Genomic DNA, 20,672 nt, shown 5'->3' on the forward strand with positions numbered 1-20,672 from the left:
ATTATTTTAGTATTTTTTTTTAAACTATCTCCGCTACCCCTTTTGATTTCATTTTCCTCTTTTATAGATATAGAATATATTGAATAAAACGCGGCCAAGAAACATTGCTGAAATTGGCCATTCCGAATTGTGTTTCCAAACTTCTAATCTCTGAATAGACATAGACTATAATTAATTTAGGACGCTTTATTTTTATACAAAACAAAAGCACTAGAATTAGCAACTTAAAATCTCTCTCTCCCTCCCATTAGGCCTAGAACCCAGCTTGAATTCTCCAAAGCCTAAAAAAAAAAGTATATTCCATACAATTGAAAAGAAACTTCAAAATTCACCCTCTATGGTAGTAATAGTAAAAACACATGTTGTTTACTTTTTTTAACGAATTTTATTTTTATGGATCATTTTTTATTATTTTATTTTTATTTGAAATTGTTGTTATTAGCACATATCAGTTTTTATTTTATTTTTCTTTTTTTAATGTATTTCCAAACTATTGCTTAAGTTTTCCGGGATCTTTTTTTTCGTCGGCATCATTGTGTAGAAAATAATGACAACTGAAGCAATTGTCATTGGTTTGCGCAGTAATGCTTATAAAGATTATCGCGTTTTCTTTTTGTTGTTTTTTTTTTCTTTTTGCAAATGTTGTATATTAAGTATATAACAATTCAATCTTTTCAATTAAATTCCTGCATTAATTTATTTTTCTTTTTAATTTGGTAGATTTAGTTTTTTTCAAAATGGGATTGGGTTGCCTATTGTTGGTTTTATGTTTTATTGTTTCTTATTTATTTTTATATTTTTGTATATTATATATAATCATTATATAATTTGTTCATGTAAAACTCTAAATAACTTATATAGCAAAAAATATATGCAATGTATTTTAATATTTCTTTCTTTCATTGTATTTTGTTTTTAAATCTTTCATTACTTGGTTTAGGTGTATTTGTTGATTTTTATTTATTTTTATAAAAAAAAAAACGAAGAATATATGCATTTATGTATGTATATAATGGTTGTGTGTGTGTGGGTAAGAGTTGACTCTGTATATAGATAGAAATATTTTACAAATTGTTTGTGTGTTTGTGGATTCTGTTGTTGTTGTTTTTTATTTATATATTTCTAGGAAAAATAATGCCCATAGTAACGAAAAGAAAAAATAACCGAAAAACCAATGTAAAAGTCAATAGAAAAAAATAATAATTTGGGATTTTGTTTTCAAAAACTTTACTCTTTCTTTCATTTTATTACTTCATTTTACAACGGGATGCATTCAATGTTGTGGTGGGTGATGGATGATAGAAAAGAAAAACAAAAAATAGGTTTGAATGAATGTGGATAGGATGTAGCAAATGTAACAATATAATAGTGAGTGAGAAGTGATATTTGTAGAATAGATAGGTAAAAGGTCTGGGCTAGAGACAAGGTATACAAAAATAAAATAGCACAACCCCTTACTCTCCGGCGGCAGGTTAATGTAATAACTTGTTTTGTTGTTGTTCTTTTAACTAAAATGATAATTATAATAAAATAAAATACAATAATTAATATTACGTTTAGAAAGATTAACACTAAGCCTACAAAATATTCTCATCATTCTATTTAAAAAAAAAAAATAAAGAAAACTAAATAATAATAGCATTAGATATTTCTTTTAATAATATAACAAAGCCATTTTTATCATCATTTTAAAAAAGGCATTGTAATTTCAAAATAAATATTATTGTTATGTGTATCTATATATTCTGTTACTCCTCCTCTTTTGCAATGTCGGCTTAAATTACTAGCAAAAAAAAGTAAATTTTTAAAATTGAAGATCTGTGAAGAAATTTTAATTTAAAAACAAAAATAATTAAGAAGGAAAAAAATACTTGAATATTTCAAGAACGTATCAAGGAAAAAACATGTCACTGTGGAGGAGAAAAAGGCAAACAAGGCAACAGATAATGATTTTAATAATTAATCGAAGGCTGTCTTTAGGCGTACAAATAAGAAGATGGTCCGAATGATAAGCCATAAAATCATGGGAAGTTACTTTGAATTTTGAAACGTTTTTCTGGTCCGAATGATACACTTTAAGCTATAAAATCATGGGGAGTTACTTTGAATTTTGAAATGCGCGAATCATACACTTTAAGCTATAAAATCATGGGTAGTTTCTTTGAATTTTGAAATGTTTTTTTCTCTTTCCTCGTCAAATTGTTAAAATTATAGATTAATTGCTTGGGATGAACATCGAAAAGAGATTTTAGGTTTTGAGGCTATGAAAAACAACAAGTAAAAAAGTATCGGTTGGTTTTGCCGACAGATGTATACCCTCAGCCAATGTTCGATTATTTAAAAATATTTTGACTTATGTTATGATTATTCAAACTGAAAGAATGGGCCAATGTTGTTGATTTCGTATCAGACCTAAATACGTGCCAGGTTTGGACTAACTTCCTTCGCCAAAATTATAAGAAAATCGAACATTTATATCCAATTTATGGGAAATTATAAATTCAATATTCATCTAAGGTTTCAGGTTGAGAGACATATATTTAGATATAGCAAGTTGTAAAGAATCGCTGAGTTTTTTTTGCAATTTATATTATAAAATTATTGAAAATTGTGACCATTTGTGGGTGAGGTACTAGAAGGGGTTCGCAGATATATAGCATCTTCACAACAGATCTTGTGTTAGCAAAAAATGTTTGTATGTGTGAAATATAAAGAGAACCTGACAATCGGACTATTACATCACATTTTATGAGAGTTGTAATTATTCAAAATGTTGACTCTTTGTGGGGGAGGTACTTGATAGCGTGGACCGATATGGTCAATTTTCGCACCTGACCGAGCACTGACGCAAATATTAGGATTTGCAAAGTTGGAGCAAAATTGGGTTATCCTTTCTCTTTCTGTGTAGAAAATATGTTTTATGAAGATTTCCGCCCTTGTGGGGGAGGTAACAGGAGTGAACCGATATTGCCCATCTCCGAACTCGATCTAAGTTTAACAAAAAAAACATTACGATATACCAAGTTTGGACCAAATCAGATACTCCCTTCGAGAGTTATCGTGCGCAGCAGCCAGCCAGACTGACGGACGGACTGACGGACATCGTTAGATCGACTCCAAATATTCTGAAACGGATTTGGTCCAAAGAAACCTAGGATCTAAAAGCGTTATTTCGACTAGGCACATTTTGACCTATCAAATACGGCTGAGGGTATAGAAAAACTATTGTTTTCTCGATGTTAAATAAATATCCTAACGCCAAAAATTAATTTCTCCCCGGTATGCAATATCCTGATGCCATACAATTTCCAAATCAAGCCACAAACCGAGAGTACGAATTTCAATCGTAATTGTAGCTTTATGTTGAATATAATGTTCCTAGGAAAATTTTCCGAACTATAATCAATTGTTTAATTCTAATTAACAAGGGAATTCTTGTTCTGCTTGGTACTGAATTTCACACTTGCGTTGAGGGAGATTAAAAAATTGTGTTAAAAAGGAAATTCAATCGAAACCCGTCACATCTCTAAAATGCACGTCAGGTGTATTTTTTTATAAAAGTTACATAATATATTTATGTAGCTAGATCTCCTCTTTCTGTATATTGAACATTTTCGCAGTGAGGACAAAATCCTATGGACAGGTTATGGTTTTATTTTCAGGCAGGTGAAACTTTTCTATACTCCTTTTCCTCTGAAAACGTAATCCCTAAGACACTCATATTGTTGATGTGCTTTTCTCATGACCCAGTGGTTTGTTTATTTGTCTGCCTCGGTCTTCTTCTTCTCCTCCTCGTTTCGCATAACAGTAATTATTCTTGTTTTGAAATTACAATATATATTTTTTGTATGTTTGTATATAAAAGAAAACAAAACTAAAAAAGAAGGATATAAATGTTATGTACACATGTATGTAATAGTATGGTAAGTTCCATGATTTAAGTGAATTTGAAAAGACTGACCACAATGAAAACTTGTGGGCTTTGTTTTTTGCATTCTAAGAGGATAATATTTGACTGATTTTGTCTTGTTATGATGGTTTAAAATTGGGTATGGGGGAAAATTGCCATAGAAAGTAGAAAAATAACAATGACTAACTTCTGTGTTTCTTTTGTCACTTAAAACTTAAGAAAGGACTGCTGAACAAAAATAAAAAAAAAAAAACAAAAAATATAATAAATAAAAGGAGCATGAGGAATATGAAAATATAAGCACATAAGAAGTGAATTTTAAAATAGTTTTTTTTTTTTGTTCTGTTCTTGTTGTTTTTTTTTTTTCAACTTCTTCTGTTACTTCTTCCTCTGCTGCTGCAGTTTCTGTGTGTATGTACTATATTTAATTACTAAATCCTATATAGTATATATTTACAAAAGATGCCTACATAAAAGCTTTTTGTTGTTCTTGTTGATGTTAATTTATGTTTAAGTTAAAAGAGCACTGACTGACTGCATTTTGTATAACATGTGTGGTTCTCTTCCAGATGTACCTACAACTACTCTTGGCTTTTGTCTCTTTTCTTTTTTGACATCATTCACTTCTTGTATTTGAATAAAAGTGATGAAATATTAGCATATTTTACTTTCTTGTTCTTAATATTTGTGAATGGTTTGTTTGTTTGTTTGAGTTATTCTTGACTAAAGCCTTTAATTAATTATTATAAATAATGGTTGCAGCAACAACCTTTCTTAAATATCTCTAATGGTGGTTGGCGGCTTTCTCATCGAGTTCTACTCTAAAATAGTTTCAAATATTTTGCGGAGTGAGAGCAAGATAAGAGACCTTTTGAAGGTATTATATGGCTTTTACAATTCTTAAGTGCATTTGTTTTGTGGCTTTAATAGTTACCATTAGAGCGTGTGTGTGGGTGTGTGTATGTGAGTGTATTATGTGTTGTTTTTGTGTTAAAATTCTGTTGGTAAAAACGTTTTGAGAACTTAGTTAATGTTGTTGTTGTTGTGATTTATTTCTGGTCTGCTAATTTTGCTGTTGTAAGCGACAACAACGTCCAATTCAATGTTATTATTGTTGCTATCGGCAGCCTCTGTTTCTGTATGCATTTCCTTAGCGGGATATAATCAGTCTCTTATGTCCACCCATTTTGCAAGATTTCTGGCAACAAGCTCCTTATTGATAAATATAACATTCTGTAAAAGGAAGACAAAAACGTATGGTTAAGAAATGTTTTCAAATACTTTTGTAAATGTGGCAGGGTAATGATTTTTTATCATTAAACTCATAACGTCAAGTTTATGCAACAAAACCTTTTAAATGCAGGTCCTAGGGACAGCAAAAACTTCAATTAATGTGGGCGTGTGCGAGGGAGCGTTTTACATCGAATCTTTGAAATGTAAACTACCCTCCTCCATCACATATATTTTCAACCGTGAAGAAGCTCATATTTTTAATTTGGTTAAAACAGAAATTTCACATGTAATACATTACCAGCATGCAAGCTAGCACAAACTAAGGTATGATGGACCAACCAAGTCGCTTTTTGCCTCACACTTCACATCTTCTGTCAACTTCTTGTGAGGCTCGAAAGAAACCCCTTGTCTCTCTCGTCTGTGAATTTCGTATTTTCCCGAATGGAGAAAATACATATCCGTTTTTGGATATTCATTATCAATACATCACTATGCAAAATTTAAATCCCCATTTCAAACTGGGGATTTTCTTTTCAACAAATTTTGCATTTCAGTATTTCATTTATCAACTCTTTTTCACATAAAAGAGCAGAATACTCACATTGGGGCCTAAGCAAGCGAACAAAAATATTTCTGGTATATTATGTGAATTGTAACCGGCAATTTGTGCTTGCAGAACAATGCCTTTGGTTAGTCTACATAGAATATCAGCAAATTCTGGTGTCCAGCAGGAGTCTAAAGAAAGAAAAAAATATATAAATGTTAGTAAACTGCAATAACATGGCAAACACATTGCTTGGACTTACCTATTGGCTCTATATTTGAGAGTATACATTCGGTGGCTTGGAATGGTACTGTCATGAAATCTGAACGTATTTGTCTCAGTTCACTCAAGTGTACATTCATATAGCCACCGAAATCCAAAAACTTAACAACACATCGCTCTGGATCTTCAACGTCACCATCGACAATTTGTACCCGATACCAAATAGCATTTACTGGCATAACACACACAGCATTCAACTCAACGCCAGGCAATAGAGGTGCATCTGATGTTGTATAGCTTTCATATAGACATTTTTGTAAAACAGCTAACGAAGGATGTGTGGGATGTAGGGGTTGTTGTACAAATATATGGGTACCCGAGATAATAGCACTAACAACTACATCATTGTTGATACCTTCGATTAGGTTAAGCTGTAGGGAAGAGAAAACAAAGCGAAATAATTAGTAAAAATGAAAACTTTAAAATTAAAAAAGATACAAAAATTAAAAAAAAAAACAATGAGTCTTGCAGGGCCGACCTACATGATACCCTACACCATTATGCATATTTAGTAGAGCTCCCGCAACAAAACAATTATTTGGAATTAGATCATACCACCTATCAACATTTGAATTTAGAGCAGTTATAGTTTGGCTTCAGAGGGTACTAATATATGCGAAGCATATCCAATTCTGAATCGATTTTCACTAAATTTGACGAAGAAATTTTAATATCTTATAACTAATAACATTGCTAAAGAAAGCATGATACCACTTCGAGAAGAAAATTAGAAAAAAGAAAATTAAAAAAATATATATCGGAACCGAGTTTCACAAAATGGAAACGTACGTCCCGAATTTCACTCCATTTTGGCTGATATTAGCTATTATTTGCAAAATAAACCTGAAATCGGATAAGGGAAATATATATGGGAGCTATATCCAAATCTGAGCGGATCTCGATAAAATTTGGCAAAGGTATTTCCGAGCTCTACAAGATATCTGGTAGCAAATATCATTGTTGACGAATGCACATTACGAATGTGAGGGGCTTAAACACCAAATCGGATGAAACATATATATGGGAGCTATAGCTATATCTGAACCGATTTTCTCAAAATTTGATGTACTTGCTTCTAGACTGAATTCGGTTGGGTGTGCCAAAATTCAGGTAATTTAATACGAAATCGGTTGAAGATATATAGGGGAACTATATCCAAATCTGAACCGATCTTGATAAAATTTGGCAGACGTATTTCTGAGCATGTATTTGATATCTGATACCTTGTTTATGAATACGAATCTGATCCGATTATCACCAACTTCAATAGGGTTCCTCCTTGGGTCAAACAAATATTGTTTGGAAAATTTAATTTCAATCGGATAATAAATGTGACCTGCATTTTGTTCACTAGAATACATGGACAGACTCACGGACGGACAGATGGACTGACTGACTAACATGCATAAATCAACTCAGAAAGTGATTCTATGAATATCCTCAACAGAAACTGTGGGTCTATCTCAATTCCTTCTCCCTGTGTAGGAGGGTGGTGTGGTGTAGGATGTAAAAACAGAATTTCAAGTTCAATTGTATATTTCAATTCAAAAGTATATTTACCTGAAGATTAAGCAGACTTTCGTTTGATAAAGGAACTACAGATTGTGGAAGTGCAAAATGTATTCTTTGCATTGTTAATTTGGGATAACGCTTGGCCGGCAAACGTTGACGGATTAATGCCAGAGCAGCTTGTATTTCACTATCGGTACCCTCAACGACACACACACGCAATTTACCGGGGTACATCTTCTTGCGTAAAACTACTGTGGCATTTGTTTTGGACTTGATTTGATTGATAAACGAACGTCGGCGACCGTACAAATATCCAACTAGGCTGTCTGGCAAAAAGAATTCATATGTAGTTTTAGCACGTGTGGCCTCTGATCGGGGTAAACTGGAACCTTTACCCGAATCACCGGATTGCACACTACATAGGCTTAAGGATGGGCTGGCGGCATCAACATTACGTTTATCTGTGACATTTGTTGTGCCGCAATTGTCTGTGCAGTCGTCAGTGGCATTTTTAGCGACAATATTGGTTTGTGCAACAACTTTCTCCGAGGGGGATATGCTTTTCTCGCCATTACCATTACTGCCACCAACAGACGATGATGTTGTGTTGTTGTCCTTTTCATTGTGGTTTTCTTTCTTGTCTAATTTATTACTATCCTCTTCACAGTCTTTGGTATATTTACTTTCCAAAAATGAATTCTCTGGCGAAATTTTGGGTGTTGTCGTGGCCATTATAACAACCGGTTTGTCTTTTTTGATATCAACGTTACGCGAATAGAATGATGTACGATTATTTATGGAATCGGGTAGATCGACGGGAGAGGAAAGATTTTCAAAATCTTCTTCTATGGAACGCAACAACTTGTGTTCAGCATCTTGAATTTTGGTTTTTAAAACCTCCGAATCCAGTTGCTGTTGTGCCGTTTGTTTTACCGGTGAGGGGCCACGACCGTTTTGTACAATTTTAATGGGTGCCGATTTGCCAAACATTCGATTTGCGGGATTCTCTTCATCCGATGGTATAGTTCCGTTTATGTTCATTGATTTTGTGGGTGTGGATGTGGGTTTACTACTGTTATTATTACATGTGGTATTTGTTTTTGTGATTAGATCCTCAGTGACTTCGGTCTGTGATGGTAAATCCTTGTCGGACGTTATCGTGCCATTGCCTAGTTTTTTCGTATCATTTTCTCCGCGATTTTTATTCCGACGCCGAAACCAAAATACGCCAAGTATAAATGCTACACCAGGCAGTGACAAATATAAAAGTGGGCGACCAGATACCATTTTCGCTGAATGTTGAAGAATCTGCAATTAAATGAAATGAAAGGTGAAGAGCAATTAGTTAAATATCGATTTGTGAAGACATATTTTAGAAATCATATTACAGTGTGTATTCTAATGGAGAACAAATTGCAAAAAAAAAAAAAAAAAAAACAAGTAAAATAACATTAAATTTAGACGGACGCTATGGGAAAACGTGCACCTTAATAGTCAATGTTCTGCCACTGGAGCTAGAACCCATTATGTACTACAAATACCAATTTTTGGACAAACACGTAGATAAATGTGGCAAAAATCAACAAAATACCGAATAACGGTAGGCACCGTTACCGGAGCTAGAATCTATTATGACATCCAAATACCAATTTCTAGACAAATCCGTGGAAAAGTGTGGAAAAAATCAACAAAATACGGAATATCGAGAGGTGCCGTTATATGGGGGATATACGAAAACGTGGACCTATACATACAATGTTTCGCCACCGGAGCTAGAACCCATTATGACCTACAAATAGCAATTTTTAGACAAATCCGTGGAAAAATGTAGCAAAAATCATCAAAATACCGAATATCGGGAGTTACAGTTATATGGGGGCTATACGAAAACGCGGACCTATACATACATTGTTTCGCCACCGGAGCTAGAACCCATTATGACCGACAAATACCAATTTTTAGACAAATCCGTGGAAAAATGTGGTAAAAATCATCAAAATACATAATATCGTGAGGTACCGTTACCGCGGCTATACCAAAACGTGGACCGATATATCTCATTTTCAATACCAACCATCCTAGACTCAATACAAATTGGTACTACCAAATTTTCAAGCTCTACGACAAATAATGTGGGCTGTATCGTGATTTCAACAGAGAGACGGCCAGACAGAGAGGCGGACTTCGTTAAATCGATTTAGAATTTTATGCTGGTCGTGAATATGTATACTTTATGGAGTCTTCGACGAATATTTAGGGATGTTACAAAGGTGGAGGGTATGAAAACGTTGTAAAGCCCTACATCGTCTGAAATTAATAAGAAGCCTTTGAAATAATGTTGATTTTAGTCAGATAAATATCTCATCAAAATTGTGAACTAAACAGCGGTGTTTAAATTATTCTTAATTTTAAATATTTCTTAATAATGACAAAGCTGTTCCAGAATACAACATATTAAGTTGTATGCTAAAGTAGGCCTATTTTTAATTTTAAAATATTTCTCAGAGGCGTATTTAGAATTTAAAATTAGTTTTTCCTTTCGAAAAAAAGCTTTGGATTACAAAAAAAAAGACATAACTTCCTCATGCCTTTGTTTTTACTTCCGCAAAAAAGTAGGGCTACATACATATTATCCAAAAAAAAAAAACAAAAATATTTGGAATGATTCACGCATAATAGCTCTGCAAAGCCACATTGTCTCTATGTACTCTCTATCGTGTGTTTTTAATGTTTTTAGCCAAAAAAAAATCACCTTCAAATTAAAAATCAAAACAAAAAAGATCACGTGCTCAAATACAAAAAACTACAACAACAATGCATGGCATTTTTTTAATAGTTCATCGACGATGAAGCCAAAGCAACAGAAAATAACCAATCTTTCACACAGTAACATAGGTATTTGAAAGACTAGAACATTTTTATGCATAGATATACGGAAAAGATATAAGTGTGGAACGTCAACAGAGAGGTCAATGATGTTTTTTTTTTTATTGAAATTTATGAACTCTTGGAAAAATTGGGTATTCTAAAGCGGTAAAAATTAAAGAAAACAAATAATTAATTAATAATTTAGAGTAGTTATATAAATATATATATATAGGTTTTTGGAACCGTCCATGGCTCTATGGGCTATGTAACTGTGTTAATTGAATATAAATAAATAAAAATAAATTCCTCATATTGGTCTTTATAGCTAAATTTATAATAAAAGTTAAGGTACAGATGCGTAACAAGCTTTTTTACTGTCAACGATTGACTTCTTCGTAAAAGAACAAATTAAAATCAAAAAATGGTAAAGATTTGACAAACGGTTTCTGAGAAAATGATTTGTGGCTATAATATTTTGTATTTTTATAAAATTATGCTTATTATTGGACTGGTTTCGAATCTTGAGCTCATCATTTAAAATTGGAAGATATAGACGAGCTCGTAGTCTTTCAATTGTAGTAGTTATAATGTTCTGTTAAAATGTCAAAGAGTGTGTTGTAAATCGTCGTCGACTTGAAGGTCCGTTGACTTCAAGCCCATCCTTTCCAATTCATCGACATTCTCATTTTCTTTAATATTATAACAACCAGGCAGCCACCAACCAGCAAATCCGGAGGTTAGCGTGCAGATTTCCTAGAACCGTTCTGCATTTTAGGACTGCATTGAAATTGATTGTGAAAGTTTCAATAGCTTTAAGAGCCGTTTGAAATAACCTGTTCAGTTATTTCATTCTCTATAGATTTAATCAATTCTATCGCTTTCATGATCGCAAAAATATCTGCCCGAAAAACACTTCACATCCCATCCTACTTGTAGGAATATGCCATTCCTATTTGCACACAAAAGACTTCGGCTGCCATGCCTGTCTTCCATCTTTAATCCGTCAGTATATATTGACAGACCAGTTAGAGAGTAGGTTGGCTTCGACCTATTCGGTATCACAATTCTGTCAAACCTCATGGTTGGAGATATATATTCGGTGCTCCCGTCATGAGAGTTGAAGTTCACTTCAGAAACTCCATCAATCTGACATGACCCTATGTCGTAAAGTATACAGCATATTCTATAGGGAAAGCCTTTTCGCTCCTCGTGCAGCCTGGTACTGTAAACTAATTTAGACCAAAGCGATGTTTAACACCACGTTTAAGGCTGCTTAAAATGTACATTTTTATTTACGCTTGCGAGTTTTGAGCTATTTACCTTGAATTTACTGTGTGCCACCAGTCAAGACTTCAATTAGAAAGGATGGGACAAACTACAGCTTTATACATCCAGTGTATGTTAGCAGGAGAGAATCCCCAAATCGTTTCTATTGGCGAAAACATAATATATCTGACTTGGGGCCATTTTAAAACCTGAATCTACCATGAACAATTTTTGCAAGGATGTCTCCTATCTATTTAATTAGATTTTCAAATATCAAATTGAAAATGTTTCCAGGACCTTCAACACACCAAAAACCGGCTGCTGGCTTATGTGAAAATGTAAATCTATATTGAAAAAATCATAGGTAAAATTCTCATTTAATTGAACATAGATTGTCAAATGACAGTCAAAATAACCTGAAAATATCTACCAGGACCTTTACAACATAATGTAGCTACACTGCACTTTTTCTGATGGAATAGCCTTCTGATCTTGAAAAGTCTGTCTAAAAACTTCAAAACATTTCAAATCCAAAATTACCATGGTTGATATGCCAAACAAAGAACACTGAGAACACTTTGTTTTGTTTAGATATCAGGATGAGCAGCTACTCTAGAATCCGCAACTGCTTCACTATGTGTTAATCCGAAGAAAAATTATCAAGATAGGAAAGACATAAATTGAGGAAAAATAAGAAAGCGAGATATATAGTTATACGAAGGCCTGACCAGCCATGATTGCTTTTAGCAAACCTATGGATGATAATGGAATCTACATTTGAGAAGAATGTTGTGTCTTTTATGTCTTTTGATTGCCAGCGTGGGATTAGTACATGTTCAACTGTCTATACCTCATCTTTGTCCCCAAATAGTTTACAGTAGCCGGAACTACCGATATCCCATCTAGAGGTCAGATATTAGAATAAACTAAACCTAAATCTACAGCTCTTTTGGTTAAAAAAAATCCAAAAATCAGGAGGTACCGTTGTATAGGAGCTATATTTGCAGGTGGGCCGGCATAAAAAATTTTTAACCATTCCAGGCATAATTTAAACCTTTTTTGCTTATTTTAAACGTTTGATTATTTCAACGTTCTACACAATTATATATTGCCTCCATTTCAATTGCAATAGACTGACGGACATGAATAAATCGATTTGAAATTTTGTAGCTGATCCAACGAAAACCATGTAGGTCCACCCTAATATCCACTTGCTCTCCTCTTCAATTCACCTATAGGAAAATTACTTTCCTGTATCAGCCAACCATTAAGAGATTATCTTTGAAAACAAACCAAAACAAAATAAAAAAACGTTTTTTTTTCGAATTTTCAAATTCTTCACCATAGAAACGCCAACATAAAAATATACATTTCAACATAAGACACTGATATTTTTAGAAGCATTTTTTGGTGTTAAGTGAAAAAGAAAAAAAAGTATTGTACGCAATTTTTTGTTAATGTTACGCCAAATTTTCTGGTGTCCCGTCGAACGCTATTGATAACAATAATGTGGTTGGTTGGTTGGTGTCTGTCTCATTGTTTGCATGTATTTAGCATCTGATCTTTCTTACAAAACACCGCATGAACGAACGAATGGACGGCGGCGAGACAAACATCTGTTGGGCCAGCCACAGGTCCGAGCAAAAGCTGCTGATAACCCAAAGCGTTATAAAACATATCATGGCAAAAGGCAGCAAATGGAAAAAGTGTTTTATAATTATTGAAATTGGAATTGGTGAAACCAACATCACTTAGCACAATTATACCACTTACAGTTGACTTATATCAACGGCTTATTTCGTTTTTTTTTTTTTTGTTTTTAAAGAAGAGATCTTTCGATTTATTTTGAAACACTGCCACCTTTCGTAAAACAAAAATACAATGTTCTTGTAAGATATTTATTTTATTTTTAGTTCTTTTTATTTCTTGTTTAAATCGCGCGCACACACACTCACAAGCAAGGAGGGAGGTAAAGACGAAAACGTTATCGGTCGTTGTATTATGAAATCATTACAAAATATCCATCAGCATCCAAACATTTTTTTTTTTTGATCTTTACAAAGTAAAAACCAAATAGTTTTTTATATTTCCTTTGGCAAGTTAATTCTTTACAATGGCTGCTTTGAAACAATCAATCATTCGTTTTTAATTGTTTTTTTTTTTAATAAGTTTATCTTGCAAAGTCGTTTTAGTTTTCTTTCATATCGAAAATATTTAGAAAAATTCAAATATTATTTATCGTTTCATCTAGAGAAGCGTACGCGACTATATTTCGTAATCGTTGTCGGCATACTAGAAGACTATCTTAATTATTTGTTAAGCAAACATTAACTAAAAGAAAAATACGGTATTTTCCTTTGCAAAACGATACAAAAAAATAAGAAATGGTCTCTTCTTCCCATTTTCCGTCTGTCGACAGAATTGATCTGCGAGAAATACATATGGTCTCTCTTTCTCTGGTCATCACAGTTTCATCTTTATCATCATGCGTTTTCAGAGGTCGTCGTCGTCTTCGCCCCGCCGTGTATAAATAAAAACAAAAATTGTTTTTTTTTATAGTTTTTTTTTTTTTTCAGTATTTTTATTTACATTGCTTAGCACAATGTGTAGAAACTTTACAACGTAATTCTTGATCAGCTATTTTCATCTTGTGCGTTTTAATTTAATATTGAAATAGTATTAGTTACTATATTAAAATTTTGTTAAAAAAATTATTTATTTATTGATTTGAAACCCAAAGAAAATCAAACCAGTTATGCAGAAATATTACATAATTGAAGATGCATAATTTTTGAAAGATGTCTAAAGAAATCTCGGGAAGGTATTCAATAACTTGGAAAGTAAACGGAAATTTAAACGTATTTGTTTTGTTTTTGAATACGTGTGTTTTTGTTTGTCAGGTGGAAAGGCCAATTGAGATTGCTGCCTTTTGTATTGTTCTTATCAAGTTATTTGGTACCGAGGCTAAGGTCTATCTTCTGTGATTCACTTCTATTAAATATCTGCTATAAATCAATCAAGGAATATTCCAACATTGTTTGTAAGAAACTGTAACAAGAGTATCATCAATTTGCTCAATATTTTGGAAATGGATTTTGTAAATATACCATTCAATGTGAGAAGTAGACTTCTATTGAATTTGAGCTTTTGAAAATGAATTTGAATTTGAATTTGAGCTTTTGAAATTGAGAATGCTTTGGAAATGTTAAAAAATGAAATCTTCTGAAATTTCATAGGACAATTAAAGATTGTATAGGTAGTTCTATGGGCACAAAGATGTCAATGCAGGACATTCGATTTCCTAATTTAAATAAGAATTGTATAAGCCATAAACATCAGCAACTTTTTGAGTTGAGATTATTGAAAATCTTCTTTGTCGATGCCTTCTGACTTTATCGAAGAGTATGCAAACATAGAGGACATTTATCCTACATATCCTCCATGGAACTAAATATTTGATAAAATTGTCGTTGAAAATTAATTGATAAATCCAATGGTCTGCTGATCTCCACGAGATGAGCCATATTTACATGTCTATTAATTTCCTAAATAAGGTAAAAAAAATTATAAAAATTATCTTGCGGACTTGTTTGCCTATAAGTACCCCTGTTAATTGTGTCAGTATTTTTAATACAGTCTAAGGAAAGATTGTTGTTATTGGGAGTCACTTGAAATCTTGATTCCACCAATATCCGTATTTCCCTGAGTGTGTACTAAATTATGAAGCAGGCTTTAAAATGTCCTTTCAATAGTCTGTGAATAGACTAGCTTCAGGCGGAAATTTAAAATTGTACAGGGTGAGATAAAAAACTGCAACAAAGTCAAATGTCATAGTTTTTACATTTTTTTAATTTTATTGAATGAAAGCAAAAATGTCGAAAATAGCATTAAATTTTAGAATAACTTTAGATTTGTTCGAATTGGTCACCTTTGACACGAAATATGGCCTTAAACGGCCAATGAAACCGTCACATGCTGCTCGAATGTTGCTCTGCGATATTTTGGCTCATTCCTAGCGAAGCGCTTGCTTGAGGTGATCGAAACTTTGGTATTTTTTAGTGCCAACCTTGCTTTACAAAATTCACCAGACACAATAGTCCAACGGATTTGTATCCGGAGATTTTGGTGGCCATTGTGCACTGGAAATGAATCGAGGAACCTCATTTTGTAACCATTTTTGGTTGGCGCGTGCTGAGTGCGATGGTGCTGAGTCCTGTTGGAATGTCCAAGGTCTGTGGCCAAAATGTTTGCATACCCAAGGCTGTAATACACCCTCCAGAATATTTTCGCGATAATATTCGGCATTTATTCTGATGCCACGGTCGATTAATAAGAGAGGATAGCTACCATCATTGAGTTGTGGTGGCCAACCGAAGGTGCACATTTTCAGCTGACCTCTTTGGCAAGTAAACACGATTATTTTGTTTGTTTACATACTGCTGGACAACAAGTATTTTATCATTGGAGAAAACCAAATTCGGCTGTTCACCACTTTCGGCCAAGCGATGCAACTCTTTAGCTCTTTTGAGCCTGTTGTGGTGTAAGTTCTTGTACTTTTTGGAATTTCAATGGCTTTACCCCGAGCTCACTTTTCAATATTTGCCGAATGGAATATTGCGATTGCGATGTTCAGCTTACAAGCCATTTTTCGGCCACTGCGACGCAAGTTTCGATCAAGTCGCTTCTTTACATTTCGAACCATTTCTGCTGATGTTGTCGTTTTCTTCCGTCCACTTCTTTGACGTCGGGCTACGTTACCAGTATCACGGTAACGATCGATGGAATGAGACACAAAAAATTTATTCACATTTAAATGCTGGAGTGCTCTAACGATAGCCACTTGTGGTTTTCCAGCCAAATATAAAGAAATCACACTATCACGCTTGAATTCCATCACGAATAACTTTTTTCAGGAAAATTCTCACCAAAATGCTTTTGTACGCTTGTTAACAATATAATAAGCTGTCACTGGAATAATTTTAACAGCTGCCGGACGAGTGGTATAGAAATGACAGCAGTCTGAAGTTGGTTGCAGTTTTTTCATCTTACCCTGTATTTGGGGACTATATCGAAAAATGGACCTACATTTAATGTTTTTTGCGATGAGTTAACGAAAAACTACAACTGATTTGGTTAGAGATCGGAAATGAAACTTTACATAAAGACCACGGGCGTACATACAAATGCAATTCGAAACCATTTCAAGAGACCAAACCAGAAAATATAAAATGACTTTTCTATTTAAAATAATCAAAAACTAAAAGAAAATGAGCCATTTTTGAGGTGGTCTCAGTCCCAACCTGCATATTACCCTGATGGGGGCTTTACGGTACCGATATGTTCCACTTTTCATACGCAATATCCTGAATATATTATCAATGCCAGACAAATATGATTAAATTGATATAGAATATATATACTTGAAGTTTTCTGATAATACATTTTACACACCCCCCACCTTACAGTGAAGGACATATAAAAGGTCGTTTTTCCAGAAATTTCAACACAATGTATAAAATACCAATTATACCTTAAACGAATTGTACAAAATCCGAATACCGATTTCAATTGTTCTAATTTTTACCCCTATGTTATGCTTTTTTCAACGAATTTCCGTGTATTGTATAGAGAGGCGATAGATAAGCGATAAATACACACATGGTAATTATGAAAATAAAAATTACTTCGAAATAACTCTTCAGGCAAAACACAACAACACATGGTTCTTCATTAACGCTTACTACTTCTTTTTCTTGTATAATGAAACATGTGGGGAAAAACAAGCCGACTGGCCGTCAAACAAAGAAACAAACTAAAACACGTTGTTTGTTTTTATTTTGTTGATGAAAACAATCGGCTCTCTCGCGACAATACTCATACTCATGATTGTACCGACATATATCTCTTTTACAAAAATTACACCAAATATGACATTGCCATGATGTAAATGCCAAAGACCGACCGACCGACAGACCGACCGAGCGAACGAACGAAAGGAAAGAGAAACTGAAGGTTACCACAATAACAGCAACATTACATTAGATTGTGAGACATTGGGTGGTGGTAAATACGTTGGTAAAATTTAAAGAGCAAGCCAAAAGATCGCCCCAAAAATGCAACACATGCACAAAACACATGGAATTGAATAAAAAAATATGCAAATGTCCCACCGTCGTTGCCTATTCGAATGAGCAAAATGAAACATTTAAACTATGAAACCATATCGAAGAAGCATAAATAAATAGCACACAGCTGATTTACCTATACATAATTATTGAACCACAAAGGTAGGAATCATGTAGGAATAGAGCTGGCGTATCTAAGCAAAAGAGAAAAAACTAACAAATGACGAATGCCGACATATTAACAAAAAACACAACAGAAATTGTGCAATCACACTTCTATATACATATATATCGTATCTGTGTGGATTGCATATATATTGGTGCTTATCGCACCAAAAACCAAATATATTTAAAAAAAAATATGTATGGACTTTGGCAGTACCAAGCAGTTCTCAAGACATACCTGATAATAATTATGATTTTTTACACATATTTCTTGTTTTGATAACATAATTTTAGATACTCCACTTAAGTGAAAGCAATCTTATGGTTTGTCATTTGCAGACGTATTTAAAAAATAAATATTTTTCCATAAACAAAAAGAAAAAACGAGGTGTTGGCACTATCGATTATGTTGCCTGCTGCTGCCATCATATAGCTGAAGAAGCTATAGCAAAATACAAAAAAGAAAGATACTTATAAAACACTTCACCCGCCAACTCCCTCCTCCGTTCCCTTTTCCGGCTAATATCCGTGATTCGTTACTTTCATGTCATAAGAACTCTTCGTACGGTGCAGCATTACCTCTGCCCCTCTTCGTCGGTACAACAAAGCATCATTGTTTTATTTTCATTAAAATTTTGAACATAATTCTTTGAATACACACTGAGAAATTCACTTTATCACAAACATAATTCAGGCTTTTGTTTTCCTTTCACTAGTTATGTGTGTTAAAACTGTTTTCGGTTTTTCGTATTTTTTTCTTTTTTACTCGAGTGCAAAATCATCACTGCGAATTTTTCTCCATTTTTTTCCACTACGAATATATTTTGTGTATTTAGGTTATGTTTGGGTCGTCGAATTGTCGTAATTTTCTGGCATCCAACTTACCTTTGTTTTATCACAAAAATTAAAGTTTTTTGATATTTTTTGATGCTTTGTAAGCGCTTCTACCGTTTTTAATAGTTTTTATAGCGTTTAGTTTGGTTTTTCACTGTTATTTCTGCATAAAATTGTGGAATTAAACACGTGTCTTGAAAAGTAGACTTTTTTCAATAACATGGCCGGTTCATATTAGTGATGATATATTTCATTCGATTTCGCCTAAAAATCGATAACCATTTTTAACGCCATTGCTATCGATGATAGTTTCTGTTATTGTTTTGGTATCTAGTAGTAAAGCAACATGGCGACATGTAAAGTATTTTGATAAGGTGTGTTAGCAAATGTTTTCTTATGCGTGCATGAATTTAAACATGGTGTCATGGTAGTCATATGTAAAAATAATACAAAGTAATGTAATGCTAACATAATGCTCTGTTTCAGAATCTGTAAGTATCTACTTCTTTCGGAATTCTTTTTGATATCGTAAAGAGAAAATCATTTATCGTAGTGAAAACGTTTACATTCTTTCAGTTCTGGAACAGTGCATGGTGTACATTTTTTTCATAACAACATCCAATTTTTCACATTAAAAATGAACATTTACTCCTACGAAATGCACAAACAACTTGGGTTTTTGGAGCAACAAATATTAAAATTGGTCTGTTCCAGAACTGCAAGAATGTAAAGTGTCCCGTACATAGTCAAAATGCATGACATCAAAATCGTGTACGTGTGCATGAAGCTTTCAGCGCACATTGTTTATACAAGAATCTACAAATATTGCAATTTTATTCGAAATCATAAAGGAAAAATCGGTTATTGTAGTAAAAACTTGTAGATTCTTGCAGTTCTGGACAAGAACAATAATTGTTCTTTTTCCGATCATATCAGATTTTTTATGTATTTCAGAAGACTTATTTGTTAGCCTTACAAAAAATCCACTCGTCTGGCCAAAATAGTTATGGAATTTATTTAAAAATTATTAGAAAATGATAAATGAGCTACAACATAAAAAAGAGTTGCCATTACCGATTTAACAAATGGGATTAACTTGTTAATATTGAAATGATTTACATTTTTGCTGTGTTCTAGAACTGTAAAGGTGAGAATATATAAAGCGTTTTTTGGAGACTTAAGTTGTTTTTCCATAGTTAAAAATCAAACAATGAATAGACAGCGAATGTAGAAGCCAGCCGCTGACTTAAGTCAGTCAGAAAAGCGTATTATGTATTCTCACCTTAACAATGTAATGTGGGGTTTCCACAGCCCTTGATCTTTAACTATGGAAAAACCATTTAGTTCTCAACATAAAATTTCCTGAGCGAACACTCATACTTGCACATTGCTCAAACCAAATCACTCCCAGAACAACGATAAAATATGTCCCATCCCTAAGAAATGAGATCATTTATCGAAAAAATTAATTTTGACATTTAAAAATACTAACTAGGAATCATGGCAGAAGAATACAGGTAGATGCATCAACGCTTGGGAGCATTGATATGTCAAAAAAATTTAAATGTTCTTTAAAATATAAGTAGATTTTAATATGTTTTCTTATACGACGTCATTCGGAGGTTATTATAATTCGTGTTTTTCAACAATTTTTGCAAATTTAAATAATTTTTCATTCAACATTTTCAATTCCAAAATTGGTTTGACAGTTCATTGTCCCAGCAGCTGTGTAGATGCGTCTACCTATATTCTTCTACCATGCTAGGAATATTTAATGACATTTTAAAAATCTTCAGAAGGACTGAAAATTTTGAATAAAAAATAAAAAATGTCTGTCTTCTGTAGAGTTGAAAATTTCAAAAATATTAAAACATATTGAAAATGTCAATATTTTCTGAAAAAGTGGAAAACATTAATTATTTCATATTTCGTG

At 33.2% G+C, this 20,672-nt stretch overlaps 1 protein-coding gene across 3 annotated transcripts; it reads right to left on the reverse strand.

Annotated features, from left to right (window-relative positions):
* Positions 1-1,355: 1,355 nt before the first annotated feature.
* Positions 1,356-18,967, reverse strand: LOC101892526 (A-kinase anchor protein 1, mitochondrial). 3 transcript variants are annotated; one of them, XR_009341716.1, is made up of 6 exons: positions 18,791-18,967; positions 7,530-8,789; positions 5,950-6,340; positions 5,745-5,878; positions 4,845-5,143; positions 1,356-1,508 (listed from the first exon to the last, which is right to left on the reverse strand). XR_009341716.1 is itself a non-coding variant. In XM_005191299.3 (5 exons), the coding sequence occupies exons 2-5, from the start codon at positions 8,766-8,768 to the stop codon at positions 5,075-5,077; spliced, it is 1,833 nt and encodes a 610-aa protein (XP_005191356.1). In that variant the 5' UTR covers positions 8,769-8,789; positions 18,791-18,967; the 3' UTR covers positions 1,356-5,074. The 3 variants fall into 3 exon arrangements, 2 of the variants coding, with proteins under 2 accessions (XP_005191356.1, XP_058975222.1); XM_005191299.3 differs by having other exon boundaries at positions 1,356-5,143; XM_059119239.1 differs by lacking the exon at positions 18,791-18,967 and adding an exon at positions 13,389-13,561 and having other exon boundaries at positions 1,356-5,143.
* Between the last annotated feature and the right edge of the window lie 1,705 nt (positions 18,968-20,672).

This window comes from Musca domestica, unplaced genomic scaffold (genome assembly GCF_030504385.1).
Source record: "Musca domestica strain aabys unplaced genomic scaffold, Musca_domestica.polishedcontigs.V.1.1 14, whole genome shotgun sequence".
NCBI classification, from domain to species: domain Eukaryota; kingdom Metazoa; phylum Arthropoda; class Insecta; order Diptera; family Muscidae; genus Musca; species Musca domestica.